The 21128-nt window shown below is 43.1% G+C and overlaps 1 protein-coding gene across 4 annotated transcripts in view; it reads left to right on the top strand.

The window, feature by feature from the left end:
• LOC135510532 (RNA-binding protein FXR1-like) overlaps window positions 1-21128 on the top strand; it is a 29151-nt gene that overhangs the window by 2947 nt on the left and 5076 nt on the right. Inside the window, exons 2-11 of one of the 4 annotated variants that reach the window (XM_064931542.1) lie at window positions 8512-8564; window positions 11448-11541; window positions 12323-12394; window positions 13596-13744; window positions 14112-14205; window positions 14432-14548; window positions 14644-14814; window positions 14920-14998; window positions 16221-16330; window positions 16942-17028. In XM_064931542.1, coding sequence (XP_064787614.1) covers window positions 8512-8564; window positions 11448-11541; window positions 12323-12394; window positions 13596-13744; window positions 14112-14205; window positions 14432-14548; window positions 14644-14814; window positions 14920-14998; window positions 16221-16330; window positions 16942-17028 — 1026 coding nt within the window. Of the gene's footprint in view, window positions 1-8511; window positions 8565-11447; window positions 11542-12322; window positions 12410-13595; window positions 13745-14111; window positions 14206-14431; window positions 14549-14643; window positions 14815-14919; window positions 14999-16220; window positions 16379-16941; window positions 17029-21128 lie in introns of all 4 variants that reach the window. The other 3 variants (XM_064931540.1, XM_064931541.1, XM_064931539.1) reach the window with 3 other exon arrangements.

The following is a 21128-nucleotide window of genomic DNA, read 5'->3' as shown; positions in this document are numbered from 1 at the left end:
AATGGAATGGAGCTACGCACAGGGAAAATCCTATTGGGAAATCCTGTTTGTCTGCTTTCCATCAGACACTGGGAGATTAATTCACCTTTCAGCAGGACAATAGCCTAAAACACAAGGCCAAATCAACACTGAAGTTGATTAGCAAGAAGACAGTGAATGTCTGAGTGGCCAAGTTAGATTTGACTTAAATCTACATGAAAACCTATTGCAAGACCTGAAAATGGTTGTCTAGGAATGATTACAAATAAACAACAATGGGCAAATATTTGCTCTTAGACTTAACCAGAGTCTCAACTGTAAACACTGCCAAATGTGCTTCAAAGTATTGACTCGGTTGTAAATAAGATTTCTGTGTTATTTAAAAAAATTATGTTTACCCCTTTTTCTCTCCAATTTCGTGGTATCCATTTGTTTAGTAGCTACTATCTTGTCTCATCGCTACAACTCCCGTACAGGCTCGGGAGAGACGAAGGTTGAAAGTCATGCGTCCTCCGATACACAACCCAACCAAGCCGCACTGCTTCTTAACACAGCGCCATCCAACCCAGAAGCCAGCCGCACCAATGTGTCGGAGGACACACCGTGCACCTGGCAACCTTGGTTAGCGCGCACTGCGCCCGGCCCACCACAGGAGTCGCTGGTGCACGATGAGACAAGGATTTCCCTACCGGCCAAGCCCTCCCTAACCCGGACGACGCTAGGCCAATTGTGCATCGCCCCACGGACCTCCCGGTTACGACAGAGCCTGGGCGAGAACCCAGAGTCTCTGGTGGCACAGCTGGCGCTGCAGTACAGAGCCCATAACCACTGTGCCACCCGGGAGGCCCTTGTGTTCTATTTGAAACAATTTTGGTGAGGAAAAAAAATCTCACTTTGTCCTTACGCATTATTTTGTGTCAATGAGTGAGAGTCAATTTTTATCCATTTTGAATTCGGGCTGTAACACATGTTGATTTTTAAATCAAGGGGTATGAATACTTTCTGAAGGCACTGTACTAATCTCCTCTCACTCTTGTTCATATCAAGCACACATATCAAGCATTTTCGACATCCCTTAATTTATCTAGGAAACCTGTGAGAGCAGCACCTTTGACTTCTTTATATATACAATATCAGTCAATTTTGGACAGCCCTACTCATTCCATTGTTTTTCTTTGTTTTTACTGTTCTCTACTTTGTAGAATAATAGTGAAGACATCAAAACTATGAAGTAACACATTTGGAGTCATGTATTAACCCAAAAAGTTTTAAACAAATATATTTGACCTTCAAAGTAGCCACCCTTTGCCTTGATGACAGCTTTGTTTACTCTTGGCATTCTCTCGACCAGCTTCATGAGGTAGTCACCTGGAATGCATTCCAATTAACAGGGTGTGCCTCGTTAAGTTTGTGGAATTTCTTTTTTTAATGCATTTGAGCCAATCAGTTGTCTTGTGACAAGTTGAGGGGGTAGTAGTACAGAAGATAACCCTATTTGGTAAAATACCAAGTCCATATTATGGCAAGAACCGCTCAAATAAGCAAAGAGAAATGACAGTCCATGGTCAGCCAATCCGGAAAATGTCAAGAACTTTGAAAGTTTTTATAAAAGTGCAGTCGCAAAAACCAACAAGCGCTATAATGAACCTGGCTCTCACGAGGACTGCCACAGGAATGGAAGACCCAGAGTTACCTCTGCTGCAGAGGATAGTTTGAGAAACAGACACCTTGCAAGTCCTCAACTGGCAGATTCATTAAATAGTACCCGCACAACACTAGTCTCTAACGTCAACAGCGAAGAGGCGACTTCGGGATGTTGGCCTAATCAAATAACTTCTCAATATTATTTAGTCCATTTCGAGAGAACGTGGGAAAGAATATAATAATTAGGGGTGGGAATAGGCTTCCATAGTCTATCCCTGTGTATTCCTAAAGTTAAGGATGCACGATATATCGGTGAACATATCGGTATCGGACGATATTTGCTAAAAATGCCAACATCTGTCGGCCGATGTGCAAAACCGATGTCAAAGCTGACTTGCATACCTAAATAATGTAGGTACATGACGTAATGATGCTACGTTAAAAAAAATGCGCTACACGTGCAACACACCATTCCTAACCTACCCCACAATGTCTGCTGTGTGGATCAAGCAGTCATTTGAAAGAGTAACAATTTCAGCGAGATGACAACTTGAAGGCGAAGTCCATTAAAGCCAAGAAAATTAATTTCATTGCCCTTGACAATCAACCGTTCTGTCGTGGGTGACATTGGCTTTCGCCGACTGGTCAAGCACCGGTTAACACTACCAAGTGCGCTATTTTTCCGCTAATGTCCTACTGGAGTTACACAGTAATAGCATCACAGCTATTAGCTTCATGACATACATACTATGTAATGTTGGTTAGGTCTTAGCGTGTCAAAAAAGAGACGGTAGCACTGTCAAAGCTGTACAAAAAAGTCAGCAAACACTGGCCACGAACGACGATGTGTTTACAATTCCGCTTTGGTAATAAAGCATAATTTGTTCGACTGCAACTTCTGTGTTAGCTAGCTTTAGCTTGGTACCAAGCTAGCACCAATACAACCAGCCTGAAAACAATGACCAGTAAAAACTGCAGTCATTTTCATTATTCTGAGCAATGATTTAGGAATCCTTGTAAGTATTGACTAGGTTGCCACTTGTTGTTCACCTATTGAACTTGAGTTCACAAAAATTAATATCTAGCCAGCTACCTAACCCTGTTGCCCAAAGCTAACGTTATAAGTAGCCAGCAAGCTTCATGTGGCTAGTGAGGGCTTGACCGGGTTGTGTGTTGTGAAGCTAGCCAAATTAAGGCATAGGCATAATAGTGGAATTTGCAGTTTGTCAATGACTGATGCAAATTAATACAAATAGTAGAATTATACCATACTTTCATTTTGAACGCTAACCGCAAAGTCCATTATTGTGGCTAATCCTTGTTGTGGCTAGCTTCACTTAGATGGGTCCAGCCCTCATTAATCAAATAAGAATTGTCTTATAAATTAGGGTTATTTTAGATTACAGCTATATAGTTAGCTAGATTGTTCTTCCCCAAAAACATATCAAAATGACATTGTTTGCACAAGTTCCACAGACGTGTGACTAACAGAAATGGAATAATGTGTCCCTGAACAAAAGGGGTCAAAATCAAAAGTCAGTATCTGGTGTGGCCACCAGCTGCATTAAGTACTGCAGTGCATCTCCTCCTCATGGACTGCACCAGATTTGCCATTTCTTGCTGTGAGATCTTACCCCGCTCTTCCACCAAGGCACCTGCAAGTTCCTGGACATTTCTGGGGGGAATGGCCCTAGCCCTCACCCTCCGATCCAACAGGTCAAAGACGTGCTCAATTGCATTCGGGTCCGGGCTCTTTGCTGGCCATGGCAGAACACTGACATACCTGTGTTGCAGCACATCACGCACAGAACGAGCAGTATGGCTGGTAGCATTGTCATGCTGGAGGGTCATGTCAGGATGAGCCTGCAGGAAGGGTACCACAAAAGGGAGGAGGGTGTCTTCCCTGTAACGCACAGCGTTGAGATTGCCTGCAATGACGTCAAGCTCAGTCTGATGCTGTTACACACCACCCCAGACCATGGGGGACCCTCCACCTCCAAATCGATCCCACTCCAGAGTACAGGCAAGAGGTCGACTGATTAATCGGAATGGCCGATTTAATTAGGGCCGATTTCAAGTTTTCATAAGAATCGGAAATCTGTACTTTTTTTAAATGTATTTTTTAAGACCTTTATTTAACTAGGCAAGTCAGTTAAGAACACATTCTTATTTTCAATGACGGCCTAGGAACGGTGGGTTAACTGCCTTGTTCAGTGGCAGACAGATTTTCACCTTGTCAGTTCGGGGGATCCAATCCTGCAACCTTACAGTTAACTCGTCCAACACAATAACGACCTGCCTCTCTCTCGTTGCACTCCACAAGGAGACTGCCTGTTACGCGAATGCAGTAAGCCAAGGTAAGTTGCTAGCTAGCATTAAACTTATCTTGTAAAAAAACAATCATAATCACTAGTTAACTACACATGGTTGATTTTACTAGATATTATCTAGCGTGTCCTGGTTTGCATATAATCTGACTGAGCATACAAGTATCTAAGTATCTGACTGAGCGGTGGTAGGCAAAAGCAGGCGTGTAAACATTCATTCAAACAGCACTTTCGTGCATTTTGCCAGCAGCTCTTCGTTGTGCGTCAAGCATGACGCTGTTTATGACTTCAAGCCTATCAACTCCCGAGATGAGGCTGGTGTAACCGAAGTGAAATGGCTAGCTAATAGCGTTTCAAACGTCACTCGCTCTGAGCCTTCTAGTAGTTGTTCCCCTTGCTCTGCATGGGTAACGCTGCTTCGATGGTGTTGTGTTGCTGGTTCGAGCCCAGGGAGGAGCGAGGAGAGGGACGGAAGCTATACTGTTACACTGGCAGTACTAAAGTGTCTATAAGAACATCCAATAGTCAAAGGTTAATGAAATACAAATTGTATAGAGGGAAATAGTCCTATAATTCCTATAACTACCACCTAAAACTTCTTACCTGGGAATATTGAAGACACATGTTAAAAGGAACCACCAGCTTTCATATGTTCTCATGTTCTGAGCCAGGAACTGAAACGTTAGTTTTCTTACATAGCACATATTGCACTTTCACCCCTCCAACACTTTGTTTTTGCATTATTTAAACCAAATTGAGCATGTTTCATTATTTACTTGAGACTAAATTGATTTTATTGATGTATTATATTAAGTTAAAATAAGTGTTCAAGCAGTATTGTTGTATTTGTCATTATTACAAATAAATGAATAAAAAATCGGCCGGTTTAATCGGTATCAGCTTTTTTGGTCCTCCAATATTCGGCATCGGGGTTGAAGAAGCATTATCGGTCATTTGTGTCTTAAGTTTTCATAACTGTGACCTTATTTGCCTACCATCTGTAAGCTGTTAGTGTCTTAACTCACCCATCCCGTTAGCGGGATTATTTTCGTTAACATCCGCTGAATTGCCAAATTCAAATTAAATTACTAAAAATATAACATTTTTATGAAATCACAAGTGCAATATAGCAAAACACAGTTTAGCTTGTTGTTAATCCACCTGGCGTGTCAGATTTCAGTAAAGCTTTTCAGCGAAACATCAACGCTTGGTATGCTAAGGACATCTCTCTCATGAGACAGAACATTACAAACAGCTAGCAGCCAAGTAGATTGGTCACGAAAGTCAGAAAAGCAGTAAAATTAATCGCTTACCTTTGATCTTCGGATGTTTGCACTCACGAGACTCCCAGGTACACAGTAAATGTTCCTTTTGTTCCATAAAGATTATTTTTATATCCAAAATTACCTCCGTTTGTCAGTTGTGTGAACTGTAGGTTTCCGCTTTAAGTGTGATCTGGAGGACCATGGGGAATGTTGTCCCTGCTTGAGGGGTCAGCTGTGGTGACTAGACACTTGGTTTCACAGGTCAAGAATAATGACAGCTATAATGACTTTGCCACATGGAGATCTATGGTGACATAAACCATTGAGTTGAGAAAGAGCAAGAATGGGAATGTCATTGGTTGATCTTGCTCTTTGTTAACATCTATCATGCTGGCTGAATGTTGTGACGGCTCTGTCGATGGCACACTTGGATTTGGGGAGTTTGTCCCATTCTCTCAAGCTCTGTCAGATTGGATGGGGAGCATTGCTGCACAGCTTTATCAGTTCTGTTATACTCACAGACAATATTTTGACAGTTTTGGAAACGTTAGAGTTTTCTATCCTAATCTGATAATTATATGCATATTCTGGGCCTGAGAAATGGGCAGTTTCATTTCGGTACGTTTTCCATCAAAATACTGCCCCCTACACTCAAGTTAACGACCGTTCCACAGGTGCATGTTCATTAATTGTTTATGGTTCATTAAACAAGCATGGGGAACAGTGTTTAACACTTTACAATGAAGATCTGTGAATTTATTTGGATTTTTACAAATGTTCTTTGAAAGACAGGGTACTGAAAAAGGGATGTTTAAAAAAAAAAGTAGTTTATGTATAGATCTGTTTTTCTTGAGCGGATGGTCATGGGGCCAAATAAATTGTGGACAGGAACTTAACCACAAGAAGCCCAAATGGATATATTTCACTAAAACACCATTTCAAACCTTGCTTAAATTTTGTATACGATCACATGTACACTATATATACAAATGAATGGATTTGGCTATTTCAGCCACACTTGTTGCTGACAGGTGCATAAAATTGAGCACACAGCCATGCAATTGCCATAAACAAACTGAAGAGCTCAGTGACTTTCAACACGTTTCCAACAAGTCTTTCAAAATTCTGCCCTGCTAGTGCTGCTCTGGTAAGTGCTGTTATTGTGAAGTGTAAGCATCTAGAATCAACAACGGCTCAGCCGCCAAGTGGTAGGACACAAGCTCACAGAACGGGACCGCGGAGTGCTGAAGCGCTTAGCGTGTAAAAATCATCTGTCTTCGGTTGCAACACACTCTACCGAGCTCTCAAACTGCCTCCGGAAACAATGTCGGGAGCTTCATGAAATGGGTTTCCATGGCCGAGCAGCAACACACAAGCCAAAGATCACCATATGCAATGCCAAGTGTCGGCTGGAGTGATAAAGCTCGCTGCCATTGGACTCTGGATCATTGGAAGCGCATTCTCCTGGAGTGATGAATTACTCTTCACCATATGGCAGTCCGATGGACAGATCTGGGTTTGGCTGATGCCAGGATAATGCTACCTGCCTCAATGCACAGTGCTAACTGTAAAGTTTGAAGGAAGAATGTCTCGGGCTGTTTTTCATGGTTCGGCCTTAGTCCCTTTAGTTTCAGTGAAGGGTGATCTAAACGATACAGCATACAATGACATTGTACAAAGAGAGTAGACATTGTACTCCAACTTTGTGGCAACAGTTTGGGGAAGGCCCTTTACGGTTTCAGCATGACACTGCCCCCTTGCACAAAGCGAGTTCAGTGCAGAAATGGTTTGTCGAGATCGGTGTGGAAGAACTTGTCTGGCCTACACAGCACTGACCTCAATCCCATCGAACACCTTGGGGATGATTTGGAATGCCAGCTGCGAACCAGCCCTAATCGCCTGACATCGGTGCTCGACCTCAATAATAATCTTGTGGCTGAATGGAAGCAAGTCCTCGCAGCAGTGTTCCAACTTCTAGTGGAAAGCCTTCCCAGAAGACTGTAGGCTCTTATAGCATTATGCGTGGGAATACTTAGGAACAGATTTTCAATATTCAATAGACCTGGAGATTTGCTGGTATTTGTGGTCTTGTGTCCAATATTAAAACAGAAGAAAAAATACCTTCCTTACACAGGTGCTTACAGACGTCGTCCTATACCAGGGTTGTGTAGAGTAGACCTGGCACGCCAGAGTGGTCCGTCTTTGGGCATGTGGGAAGTTATCCTAGTGCAGCACATGGCCGGAGAAGGAGTGACCTCACTGTACCACCAGGAATGACACTCTAACCTCTGTGCACTCATGCCAAAAGGCATGCCTGACCTTTGACCTGGTAGTAAAATGAACACCATTCATTAGAACTACTTCAGTTAGCCATGTATTGGAATATACTATGCCTGTCTCCTTTCATCAAACAAGGCAGCTATCCAAAGTGTTTTATTTTCTTCCCCCCCCCTCTGGTAACTACTAGCTAGCTCGTCTATGTAGCACTAGCCTGCAGTTTGAGTGACAGCAACACAGACAGTGGCAGTTTGAATTGCACTGTCACAACACAATCTGGCGTCCCTCTGGCTCATTGGCCGTCTCTCTCTGGGGCCGTCTCTCTCTGCCTAAAAGTGGCAGCAGTAGAGCTGAAGTTATTGTTAGATTGTGTAGTATAAGGGAATCTGATGCTATCACTTGTAAGGCCTTTCAGTATGCATAACGCCTGCGCTGCCTCTTGAAACCTTAGGTTTCCTTTCCAGCAGGTGAAGCTCTGACAATCACTCTCCCTCTCAGGCCCTAGTGCCACTGCCAGCGACCTCTTGGCCCCATATAAGGCAGTGTAACACTGAGCACCATGGCAACCTCCCTCCACTACTCCCAACTGTCACCCTTACGGGGAGTTAATGGCACAGTGTGACAGATCTGTGGAGGGCTGACTGATGGATGTGGGACAGATTTGGAGGAGGAGTCTCTTGCAATGGCTGTTGATCCAGTATCACTTAACTTTCTCCTGTGGGGAGGGTCGTGTTGTGCACTTTTGATCTGCGTGCACGCTTGTGCAGTCGGATCTAGGGTTGTGACGGTCATGGAATTGTGGATAGCTGCCAGCCAAATTACTGCAGTTTCCTCACATTGAGTCATGTTACTGTAGAAAAGGACTTGACTGCACGAATGCTCCGCCGCCCCCTCTTCAGTCAGCCGTTTGTTCCACTAGTTTTATTTTCAGGACTCTTCATCCATAACCGTGCCAGCCCGAAAGACCTGTTTTTACCCTCTGACATGCATACGCATCAACCTTTTCTCCTCTTTTTCAGGGGTTCATCAAAGATGTCCATGAAGACTCACTCACAATAGTATTTGAAAACAAGTAAGTTATTTACACTCGTGACATGTAGTAGCCCCTCTATTTGCGAGTTACTGAGTCACAGGTTTATTCTAGTTAGACAGACACACCAGTCTACCCACGCTGCTCGAGTCATCGCTCTCCTTGCTTGTTTTACTTTCTTCCTGAAATCCCCACTTCAGCACCACCTGTGCTCGGGACACGGCTGTCCACAAAACCCTTTATAGTAGCTCCTACCCCCCCCCGTTCCTCTTCCTCTAGTTGACTCTGTCTGTCTGTGGTGTCCCTAAATATAGTCCTCTGAGGTATACAGGCAGGCGTACTGGACAGTGGCCCCTGACATTCTTGGGATGGTTCTGCTGTCCCCCCCCCCCGCCTTGTGGAGGAGTAGCTGTTTGTGTGCGATACTACATGACTGATTGAAACCTGTGCTTTCTATGAGTGCCTGCTTTGGCACTTGATACTTTATTAAAAGAATGTCTTGTTCATATTTTCACCAGTGCAGTTCAACCTTATTTTATGTGAAGGCTAGCCTTTATTAAAATAATCATGAACCCCCTCACTTAGTGAGCATAAGTATCTTTCTGTGAATTTGTTAACGTTTTTAGTGTTTTAGATAAATGCACACGCACTACCTCCCCGATATACTAGTTCTGTAATCCACTGACGTCTATGATGATGATTCTAATAGTCTCTCTCACGTTGCCTTTACACACACACACACACACACACACACACACACACACACACACACACACACACACACACAGTCTATATGTAGATAATTTATCTACTGTAGATAATAGGTGTCATCTTAGGATCATTACCAAATGTAATTGAGTTACACTCAGTGAGTTTATGGCTTTTCCCATTGCAAAAATACAGTTGAAGTCAGAAGTTTACATACACTTAGATTGGAATCATTAAAACTAGTTTTTTAACCTCTCCACAAATTTCTTGTTAACAAAATATAGGTTTGGAAAGTTGGTTAGGACATCTACTTTGTGCACAGCACAAGTCATTTTTCCAACAATTGTTTACAGACAGATTTCACTTATAATTCACTGTATCACAATTCAAGTGGGTCAGAAGTTTACATACACTAAATTGACTGTGCCTTTAAACAGCTTGGAAATATCCAGAAAATGATGTCATGGCTTTAGAAGCTTCTGATAGGCTAATTGACATCATTTGAGTCAATTGGAGGTGTACCTGTGGATGTATTTCAAGGCCTACCTTCAAACTGAATGCCCCTTTGCTTGACATCATTGGAAAATCAAAAGAAATCAGCCAAGGCCTCAAATTCTAGACCTCCACAGGTCTGGTTCATCCTTGGGAGCAATTTCCAAATGCCTGATGGTACCATGTTAACATGTACAAACAATAGTACGCAAGTATAAACACCATGTGACCACGCAGCCGTCATACTGCTCAGGAAGGAGAAGCGTTCAGTCTTTTAGAGATGAACATACTTTGGTGTGAAAAGTGCAAATCAATCCCAGAAAAACAGCAAAGGACCTTCTGAAGATGCTGGAGGAAGACTAATTTGCGACCAAAAGTATCTATATCCACAGAAAAACGAGTCCTATATCGACATAACCTGAAAGGCTGCTCAGCAAGGAAGAAGCCACTGCCCCAAAACCGCCATAAAAATGCCAGACTACGGTTTGCAACTGAACATGGGGACAAATATTACTTTTTTGGAGAAATGTCCTCTGGTCTGATGAACTGTTTGGCCATAATGACCATCGTTATGTTTGGAGGAGAAAGGGGGAGGCTTGCAAGCACCAGCCCAACTGTGAAGCACGGGGGTGGCAGCATCATGTTTTGGGGGTGCTTTGCTGCAGTAGGGACTAGTGCACTTCACAAAATAGATTGCATCATGAGGTAGGAAAATGTGGATATATTGAAGCAACGTCTCAAGACAAATAGGTATTCCAAATGGACACCCCAAGCATCCTTCCAAAGTTGGAAAATTTGTGGGCAGAACTGAAAAAGCGCTTGGGAGCGAGGAGGCCTACAAATCTGACTCAGTTACACCAGCTCTGTCAGGAGGAATACGTCAAAATTCACCCAACTTATGTTGGGTTGCTTGTGGAAGGCTACCTGAAAGTTGACCCAAGTTGAACAATTTAAAGGCAATGCTACCAAATACTAATTGTGTATGTAAACTTCTGACCCACTTGGAATGTGATGAAAGAAATACAAGCTGAAATAAATCATTCTAAACAATTATTCTGACATTTCACATTCTTAAAATAAAGTGGTTATCCTAACTGACCTGAGACGGATTTTTTTTACTAGGATTAAATGTCAGGAATTGCGAAACTGAGTTTAAATGTATTTGACTAAGGTATATGTAAACTTCCGTCTTCAACTGTACAATAGTCCTTTTCACGGACTGTCACCATGAGATTTGTCTGTCAGCTAGGGAACACCGCCTCAGGCAGCAGGACTATTAAGCCTTAAGTTCGGGGTTGAGACCCAAAAGAGTGTGTCTCTTGTGTTTTGCTGTGTTTGTTAGTAATTTCATTAGGGACTATGTTCTGGAAGTACACACACACACAAGTGCTCTACACACTGACCTTTTTTTTACAAGGAGCACGTGTGTGCCTAAGTTAAAATGTAGGTGCACACAGACAATTAGGAGCACAATGAAAAATGACATTCCAGGTCTCACAGCAAAATATTTCTGTGCATATGCGAGTAAAATGGTCGCACTGTAGACCCCTGCATGCACGTGCATTGAGGCCAGAGAAAGTGCTACGGGTAGTGGACTGTTATAAATCACATGACCGGAAGAGGGAGTTAGCTGATGTTGTAGTCTTTCAGGTGTCTCCTGTTTGTGAAATGGCTGACCCGGTGTGTGTTTGATTGTTTGGCCTCTCTCCCTGTCCCCCTAAAAAGCTGGCAACCAGAGAGACAGCTGCCCTTCAGTGACGTGCGGCTGCCGCCTCCAGCCGACTACCACAAGGACATCGGCGAGGGAGAGGAGGTTGAGGTACGCCAGGCTGTTCATGTCACAGAGCCCACTATCTCCCTCTAGGGTTGCAAAACTGCTTCTAGAAAAGTTCCAGGAATCTTCCAACTGGGATTTCTGGGGGGGGGGGGGTCGCGGTTTTCCCCCAGTGTTACTGTGATGTCATACAGAGTCCCGTACCATACATTAATCCATATCACTATCAACGGTCTAGTTTGCTTCCTCCACTATGATACCAGTCATTGCTGGAGATTACTACCCTTGTGGCAGTTCGCTGCTAGTCCAGAGATTACCCGGAGTCCTGTTCACCACGGCAGCGTGATATGGAGAGAGATTAACCACGGTCCAATTTAGTCACGTGATTAGCCAGCTAGGATTCCATTCATCACAGCAGCACTCATTATCGCCATTGAGACAAACACATCTCATTGTCCATATCAATCATTTATATCTCATACATTCACAATTATCACTTTCCTATAAGTGTTTCACACCTGAAAGTGGTTTATGCTACATTGATTTCCGAAGAGATTCCCTCTTTTTCTAATTGTCCAGTTATATTCCTCTTATTGCTCTGGTACCATCCTTGCTATATGCGTCCCTAAGCAGGTATTAGGGTTGCAAAATTATGGGAACTCCCAGGTTTCCTAGAAATCTTGTTTGGAAGATTCCTATATACAGGAGGAAATGGGCCTAAACAGGAAATCCAGAATTTTTAAACCAGGGACATAGTGGAAGTTTGCATCCCTTGCAGGTATAAACTCTGTCCAGTTTTAATCATCTCTCCTCTACCCCTCCCCAGGTGTACTCCAGGGCCAACGAGCAGGAGCCATGTGGCTGGTGGCTGGCCCGGGTGAGAATGATGAAGGGAGAGGTGAGTCAGGGACTGGTGAGTTAGGGGTTGGGTGCACGCTGGGGCCGGCATGGGGTCGGTGGGGGGGGGCACGGTGTGTGTTCGTAAGGAGTCGAGTTTCACTCTTTTGTGAACAGAGGCATGAAGAATATCTCATTCTCAACCAATACTTTAGCTATTTAGTCCTCTTTTCAACATCAAGATCAGTCCATGTCGTCATTTGGTGCACTCTCATGTCATGTGCATGTTGTGTGATGAATCAGCGTTTTACACACCTTCCTCATCCACTATGGGATATCCCTCAGTCATTCCTTGGCTAGACCGACCGACAGCAGTCTAGTGTAGGTTAATAAGGTCAGCTGAGGCAGCAGGAAACGCATTGTGTGTTTAATGCAGGCTGGCCCATACTGTAGGGCCACCCAGACTATACACAGATTCTAGATTCCATATTGACCCCTACACCTGACACACTTCTGAAGATCAGAAAGCATTCTCTAGGTGGAATTATGGGGGAAGTTTCACCTAGTCTGTGAGAAGGAACTCTAATGCAACTACCATTGTTTTATACCTATTCAATCCTCTCAGATCTTCAGGAGTGGCGAGGCGTTTTCTTCCTGAGTCGGCCCCCTATTCTCTATATAGTGCACTACTTTTGACCAGAGCTCTGGGAATCAAACAGGCAGACTGACTATGGGTCAGTAGGGTGAGACTGAGGCAACTGCATTTGGATCCATGATAAAGCCTTGTTGGAATGTCTGCTCTGTTTAGTGATGGTTTTAATACTGGACTAAGAGCATGGCGTGTGGTGTGTTCCGTCTCTCTCTCCTCCCTCTTTCTCGCTCTCATTCTGAGCCAGAGGGGGCTAGAAAAAGGGCTTGGTTCATCAATCAAATGAATAAAGGCTAAGCTGGATGAAATATTAAAGAGAAGTGCCATTTTTGATTTACTTTCCTTAAAAACCCTATTAATCCTCAATGTGATGGAGAAATAAGTTGTCTGTGGTAAGAATGCAGTCTTGGTCTTTTTTTAGATTTGTTGCGGTGTTTGCTGACTAGGTAGTTGGGTAGTATTAACCTGTCTAGCCTGACTGAATATGGCCCCTCATTATTTGGCCCATATGTTCATATGGGTCGGTCTCTATTGATGAAATACTCTTCAGCACTACTTTTATTTCTCTTGCCATTTCTCTCTGAGAACCCTTGTCTCTATTTGAACCCTTCAGTTCTACGTCATCGAGTACGCAGCCTGTGACGCCACATACAACGAGATCGTCACGCACGAACGCATCCGGCCCGTCAACCCCAACAGCCCCTCCTCCCGAAACTCCTTCCACAAGGTCCCCATCGCTGTCCCAGAAGACCTCCAGGACATGTGAGTGTCTGACCCTGGCACTGCACTACACCAGCCTCACCACTGGTGGCGCTGTAGCACTGCACTCAGACTGACCGTCTACCGGTGTTACTCCAATAGTCACTGGAGTATATTGCTTTGACATGAAATGGAAAACCTATTTCCTTTTTAGCAGACTACTTTTGACTGTTCCGTCTCGTAGTGAACTATGTAGGTTTTAGGGTGCTATTTGTGAGGGGGTTCTTGTTACAGTTAAATACATTGAAATGTCACCTGAGCTTTGTCGTGTTTGGCCAGGCCAATGGCGCCTCTCTCAGTAGCTACATAGTGCGTTGTTATTGTTGTGAGTAACTGTGGATTCACCCAGAGTTTATTGTTGGACCAACAGCTGTGCAAACGACAACATCCACAAAGACTTCAGGAAAGCCATCGGAGCCAACTGTATCTTCTACAGTGCAGCCTCACACGAGCTCACCGTGCTGGTCAGTATCACAACTACTGCTTCCAGGGCCTGTATTCACTAAGCTTCTCAGAGTAGGAGTGCTGATCTAGGATCAATTTAGTATTTTTAGGTCATTCATAAGGTTATATGGACTGGGGGCTTGATCCTATATCAACACAACTGCGACATGTTTTTAATACGGACCATATTTTTGTCCTTTTTTTCTCTGTAAAAGTAGCTTTCTCACTAATTCTCTTTTTCTCTAGTCAACGAACGAGACGTCAGTAAAGCGTGCTGCTCTCCTGAGCGACATGCACTTCCGCAGCATCCGTACCAAGCTCATGCTCATGTCCCGCAACGAAGAAGCCACTAAACACCTTGAGGTACAAATGCACATCATGTTCATTCAATTAAAATGTAATGTGGAGACCGGCCATCAAAATGTTGAGACATACACCCTTTTCTCCTTGCCCCTCAGACCAGTAAGCAGCTGGCGTCAGCATACCAGGAGGAGGTGAAGGTAAGGGAAGACCTGATGGGTTTGGCCATTGGCTCCCACGGTGCCAACATCCAGCAGGCCAGGAAGGTGCCTGGCGTCACCGCCATCGAACTGGAGGAGGAGAGCTGCACCTTCAGGATCTACGGAGAGGTATGTGGGCGTGTCGTGTTTGTGCGTGTGTTTAGGTGAGAGAGAGGGGTCTTGGTGTGTGTGTCAGTCTTTGTCTTTGTGTATAATGGCTTGTTTACATTGCAGACTCCAGAAGCAGTGAAACTGGCCAGGGTTTTCCTGGAGTTCAAAGAAGACTACTTCCAGGTGCCCAGGAACCTCGTAGGTGAGTTAACTTCTTGACGCACCCCATCCCGTTAGCGAGATCATTTTCATCAACACCCGCTGAATTGCAGTGCGCGAAATTCAAATAAAATTACTAAACACATTTAATTTTCATGAAATCACAAGTGCAATATAGCAAAACACAGCTTAGCTTGTTGTTAGTCTACCTGTCGTGTCAGATTTTGGAAATATGCTTTACAGCAAAAGCAAGCCAAGCGTTTGTGTGAGTTTATCGATCACTAGAAAAAACATTATGAACACCTAGTATCAAAGTAGCTTGGTCACGAAAATCAGAAAAGCAATAATGTTTTCACTCACGAGACTCCCAGTTACACAAATTTTCCTTTTGTTCCATAAAGATTATTTTTATATCCAAAATACTTCCATTTCTTTGTAGAGGTCTGTTCAGAAATCCACAGGCTCGAGTTGTCACGACATCGCAGATGAAAAGTTCAAATAGTATCCGTAATGTCCACAAACATGTCAAATGTTTTTTATAATCCATCCCCAGGTTGTTTTTAAAATAAATAATCGATAATATATCAACCGGGACAATCACTTTTTCAATAGGAGAGGGAGAGACAATGGCTGCCCCACTCTGTTGCGCAAGCAAAACTCTGCGAACACCCAGCTATCCACTGACGCGATATCTTTCTCGCTCATTTTTCAAAATAAAAGCCTGAAACTATGTCTAAAGACTGACACCTTGAGGAAGCGATAGGAAAAGGGATCTGGTTGGTATCCCTTTAAATGGAGCGAAGGCATGCTATGGAACATGGAGCTTTCAAAATAGAAGCCACTTCCTGTTTTGATTTTCCTCCTGTTTTCGCCTTCCATATCAGTTCTGTTATACTCTCAGACAATATTTTGACACTTTTGGAAACTTCAGAGTGTTTTCTATCCTAATCTTGACAATTATATGCATATTGTAGTTTCTGGGCCTGAGAAATAGGCCGTTTCAAATGGGTATGTTTTTGTCCCAAAAAAATCTAAATACTGCCCCTACACTTAACAAGTTAAGGCACATACCCGTGATTTAGTCAATCACAAAATGTCCTGTATATACACATGTATTGAGAAACAATGATACCATCTCAATTGTGCCATCGTTTTTAATTTTAATATAAACCTGACTCGTCCAACTATTCCTGACTCGTCCAACTATTCCTGACCCGGTCCACCTGTAAACCTGACCCGTCCACCTTTTCTCCCCCCTCTCCCAGGCAAAGTGATCGGCAAGAACGGAAAAGTCATTCAGGAGATAGTAGACAAGTCGGGTGTGGTTCGGGTCCGGATCGAGGGAGACAACGACAAAAAGCTTCCCCGGGAGGAGGTAGGCAGGCAAGGGGCTGGCAGAGAAGACACTGCCCCTAAACAAGAGGTGAATGGAGCGCTGCGGCCGCTCTAACAATAACCGTACCACGGTGTTAATTACCGCTTCTATGTTTTCACCGCCATCGTCTTTGTCAAAATTCTGATTGCTTTCCCAACATTTCCAGAGATTCTGGTTGGAAGATTTCTGGAGTTAGGAGAGAATAAGCAGGAAATCCAGCAGTCCTTCAACTGTGATTTCTGTAAAACCATAAGCTTTGTCTATAGGCTGCCAGTTATCCCATTTCAGTTTTCACAGCATGTCTGTACTGTACGGCACCTGTTCTAGGGGGGTTGGCTGGGGTCTCATCGGTTGGTGTTTGTTGTTCACTGTGCTTTCTTGTGATTGTGAGCGTACACGCATGTTTTCTAAAATGTTTCCTTCAAAGAGAACCCTCATTCAGCCTATTTCTACATCAACGTAAATACATCGGGTCTTTGGCCCTTGCGAAAATGTACAAATGTCCATGACTAAACAGCAGGACTCGCCCTCCTCAAATCCATGACGCGCTCTCCACTAGTAAGTCTGCTCTACCAGTCTACTGTCTTAAATCCTCCTCTCCACCTCTCCAGGGCATGGTCCCCTTCGTCTTTGTGGGAACTAAGGAGAACATCAGCAATGCCCAGGCCCTGCTGGAGTACCATGTGGCCTACCTACAGGTGAGACACACAAGCAGAAACCCGTACACAGACCACCAGACAAGTAATAGACACTCAACCCTCTAAGTATTCACTCCTCTTTTTTCACATTTTGTTACAGGCTGAATTGTATTAATTTGAGATTTAATGATGTCAAAGTGGAATTGTTTGTGGAAATGTTTAGAAATGAATGGAAAGCTGAGATGTCAATATGTGTTAAACCCCTTTTGTTATGGCTTAATACGTTAAATGGACTCTTTGCAATAGTATAACATTTTTACTACCTCATCTCTGTACCGCGCACACAATAATCTGTAAGGTCCCTCAGTCAAGCAGTGTATTTGAAACAGATTCGACCACAAAGACCAGGGAGGTTGTCAAATGTTTCGCAAAGGGCACCTTTTGATGGGTAAAAATTTTAAAAGCAGATAATGTCGCTTTGAGCATGGTGAAGTTACTAATTACATTTTGGATGGTGTATCAATACATCCAGTCACTACAAAGATACAGGCATCCTTTCTAACTCAGTTGCCGGAAAGGAAGGAAACCGCTCAGGGATTTCACCACGAGGCCAATGTTGACTTTAAAACAGTGAGTTAACTGGCTGTAATGTGGGAGAACTGAGGTTTGGTCCATGTTATAGTCACAATACTAACCTAAATGACAGAGTGAAAAGGAAGCCCTTACAGAATAAAATGTTCCAAAACATGCATCCTTTTCCAAAATTGCACTAAGTTAAAACGCAATGTCCTGGATACAAAGCTTTATATTTGGGGCAAACGCAACACATCACTGAGTACCACTCTTGATATTGTCAAGCATGTTGGTGGCTGCAATGTTATGGGTATGCTTGTCATCGGCAAGGGGGGGGGGATAAAAAAGAAACTGAATAATGCTAAGCAACAGACACTGGGAAACAAATGAACCTTTCAGAAGGACAATAACCTAAAACACAGGGCCAGTGTACACTGGGGTTGCTTACCAAGGTGACATTATGTTCCTGAGTGGCATAGTTTTGACTTAAATCACTTAAACCCAAGACTTCAAAATGGCTGTCAATCAATGTTCTATAACCAACTTCACAGAGTTTGAATAATTTAAAAGAATAATGTGCAAATATTGTACAATCCAGGAGTGCAAAGCTCTTAGACTTTCCCAGAAAGACTGTCAGCTGTAATCGCTGCCAAAGTTGATTCTAATCTGTATTGATTTAGAGGTTTGAATACTTATGTATATTTGATTTCTCTATTTCATTTTCAATACATTTGCAGGAATGTCTCAACATGTATTCACTTTGTTATTATGGGGTATTGTGTGTAGCTCGAATTCAGGCTGTAACAGAACGATGTGGAGTAAGTCGAGGGGTATGAATTCTTTCTCAAGGCACGGTAAATGTTCACCCTATATGCCTCTGAATATCTAGAGTAAGCCTAGGCACTGTGACTGGGCCAATGGCCTGAATATACACGCATGGTAGGCGTTCCCCTTACCCACAGTTCTAGGATCAAATTACCCTCCCCCATAACCTTAACCATAGAAGGCAATTAATATCTGACCCTGAATCAGGAGCAAGTTTCTAATCTACCTACTTATGAATATGGGAAACTAGTGTCTTTCAATAGATGTACTGTACACTGTGGAGACTTGTGGGGTGGGTGGGGGTTCCAGATCATTTCAGTGGTCACCTGTCCCCCCTCCATCCACCCTTTACCTCCATGTGAAAGCTGCTGAGAGTAGCTCCGTTTTACCCTTACCCTGCGTGCTTTTATAAATAGTCCCCTGCTTAGGGTTGGGAAGAGGGGGTAGCGGTGTAGATTACAGGTTGTTATCTGGACCCTAGCCTCCCAAAATAACGCCTCTACCCATCCTTGCACCCCCTTGCTCCTGGTCAGCCACCTCCCTCAAGGGTCAGCTGTTCAGCAGCTGTTGCATTCTGAAGTGACACCCTCAGCCACCTCACCTAACCAAAAGGCCCCAGTGAAATGCTGTCAGTGTACTTGATCCCCAGCCCTTACACTCCTAAACTGATCCGGCTACCCACAGTCTTGCCCACACTGCAGAACTGAAAAAGAGATGTCAGTCTTGAAAAGGCTTTTTTCCTTCTCCTCAGATACTGAAATTTCACGTCAAACTGTTGCAGTATGGCCCATAAAGCTCCCGCCAAAAGTAGTGCACAATATAGGGAATGTGATGCCATTTTGGGATGGGTCCTGTATGTTTCAAAATAAATGTTTGCCAGCCCACAGAGGTCCAGGCTCTTTGCCCACACAAGATAATCTTTCTGTCAATGTTGTAATGAAAGAAGACGAGTCGGCGGCCAGTACTTTCCAATAAACTTCAGTGGACTATTAACAGAATATATTTGCTTAAGAATACATATGGGAGCAGTTAGCATAGTGCATCAGGACCCCCAACGGCAACGCGTTTCAACTAGTCTTCCTCAGGCAGCGTATGTTCTAACATGCTCTGCCCTATAGGAATGTGTCTAGGATGTACACTCCCGTTCAAATGTTTGAGGTCACTTAGAAATGTCTTTTAAAAAATTTAAAAAAAATTAATACATTAAAATAACATCGAGTTGATCAGACATTAATGTTGTAAATGACTATTGTAGCTGGAAATGGCAGTTTCTTTTTTTAAATGGAATTTCTACATTGGTGTACACAGGCCCATTATCAGCAACCATCACTCCTGTGTTCCAGTGGCTCGTTGTCTTAGCTAATCCAAGTTTATCATTATAAAAGGCTAATTGATCATTTGAAAACGCTTTTGCAATTATGTTAGCACAGCTGAAAACTGTTCAGATAAAAGAAGCAATAAAACTGTCCTTTAGACTAGTTGAGTATCTGGCGCATCAGCATTTGTGGTTTCGATTACAGGTTCAAAATGGACAGAAACAAAGAACCAACTTCTGAAACTCATCAGTCTATTGTTGTGAGAAATGAAGGCTATTCCATGCGGGAAATGTATCACCAGTCTCAACGTCAACAGTGAAGAGGCGACTCCGGGATTCTGGCCTTTTTAGGCAGAGTTGCAAAGAAATATCCATATCTCAGACTGGCCAATGAAAATGAAAGATTAAGATGGGCAAAAGAACAGACACTGGACAGACGAACTCTGCCTAGAAGGCCAGCATCCCAGAGTCGCCTTTTCACAGTTGACTTTGAGACTGGTGTTGAGGCCTTGAGGCGTCTGTTTCTCAAACAAGACACTTCTGTACTTGTTCTCTTGCTCAATTGTGCTCTGGGGCGTCCCACTCTCTATTCTGCTTAGAGCCAGTTTGAGCTGTTCTGTGAAGGGTGTAGTACACGGCGTTGGCCAAGAAACTGACATCCATTTCTTATTTCAAGATCTTCAGTTTCTTGGCAATTTCATTTCCCAGAACAAGAATAGACTGAGTTTCAGAAGGAAGTTATTTTTCTAGCCATTTTGAGCCTGTAATCGATCCAACCAATGCTGATGCTCCAGATACTCATCTAGTCTAAATGCCAGTTTTATTGCTTCTCTAATCAGAAAATAATTGCAAAAGTGTTTTCTAATGATCAATTTTCCTTTTTAAAATGGTCAACTTGAATTAGCTAACACAATGTGCCATTGGAACACAGGAGTGATGGTTGCTGATAATGGGCCCGTGTAGAAATTCCATTTAAAAAAAATCTACTATTTCCAGTTACAATAGTAATTTATAACATTAACAATGTCTAACACTGTATTTCTGATCAATTAGATGTAATGGACCAAAAAAAGTGCTTTTCTTTCAAACACAAGGTAATTTCTAAGTAATATATCCCATTTAGCAGACGCTTTTGTCCAAAGCGACTTACAAGTCGGCTGGGGCCACTACTTTTACATATGGGTGGCCCTAGTGGGAATCGAACCCACGACTAAGTGACCCCAAACTTTTGAACGGTAGTGTATGTTCATATATGTGTGTGTGTGTGTGTGTATGTATGTGTGTATATATATGTATGTGTGTATATATATGTATGTGTGTATGTGTGTGTGTGTATATATGTATGTATGTGTGTATATATATGTATGTATGTGTATATATATGTATGTATGTGTGTATATATGTATATGTATGTGTGTATATATGTATATATACATACGTATACATA

This window comes from Oncorhynchus masou, chromosome 23, assembly GCF_036934945.1.
Source record: "Oncorhynchus masou masou isolate Uvic2021 chromosome 23, UVic_Omas_1.1, whole genome shotgun sequence".
NCBI lineage: Eukaryota > Metazoa > Chordata > Actinopteri > Salmoniformes > Salmonidae > Oncorhynchus > Oncorhynchus masou.
Note: the sequence above shows the minus strand (reverse complement) of the source record. Positions and strands in the feature narration are given on the sequence as shown.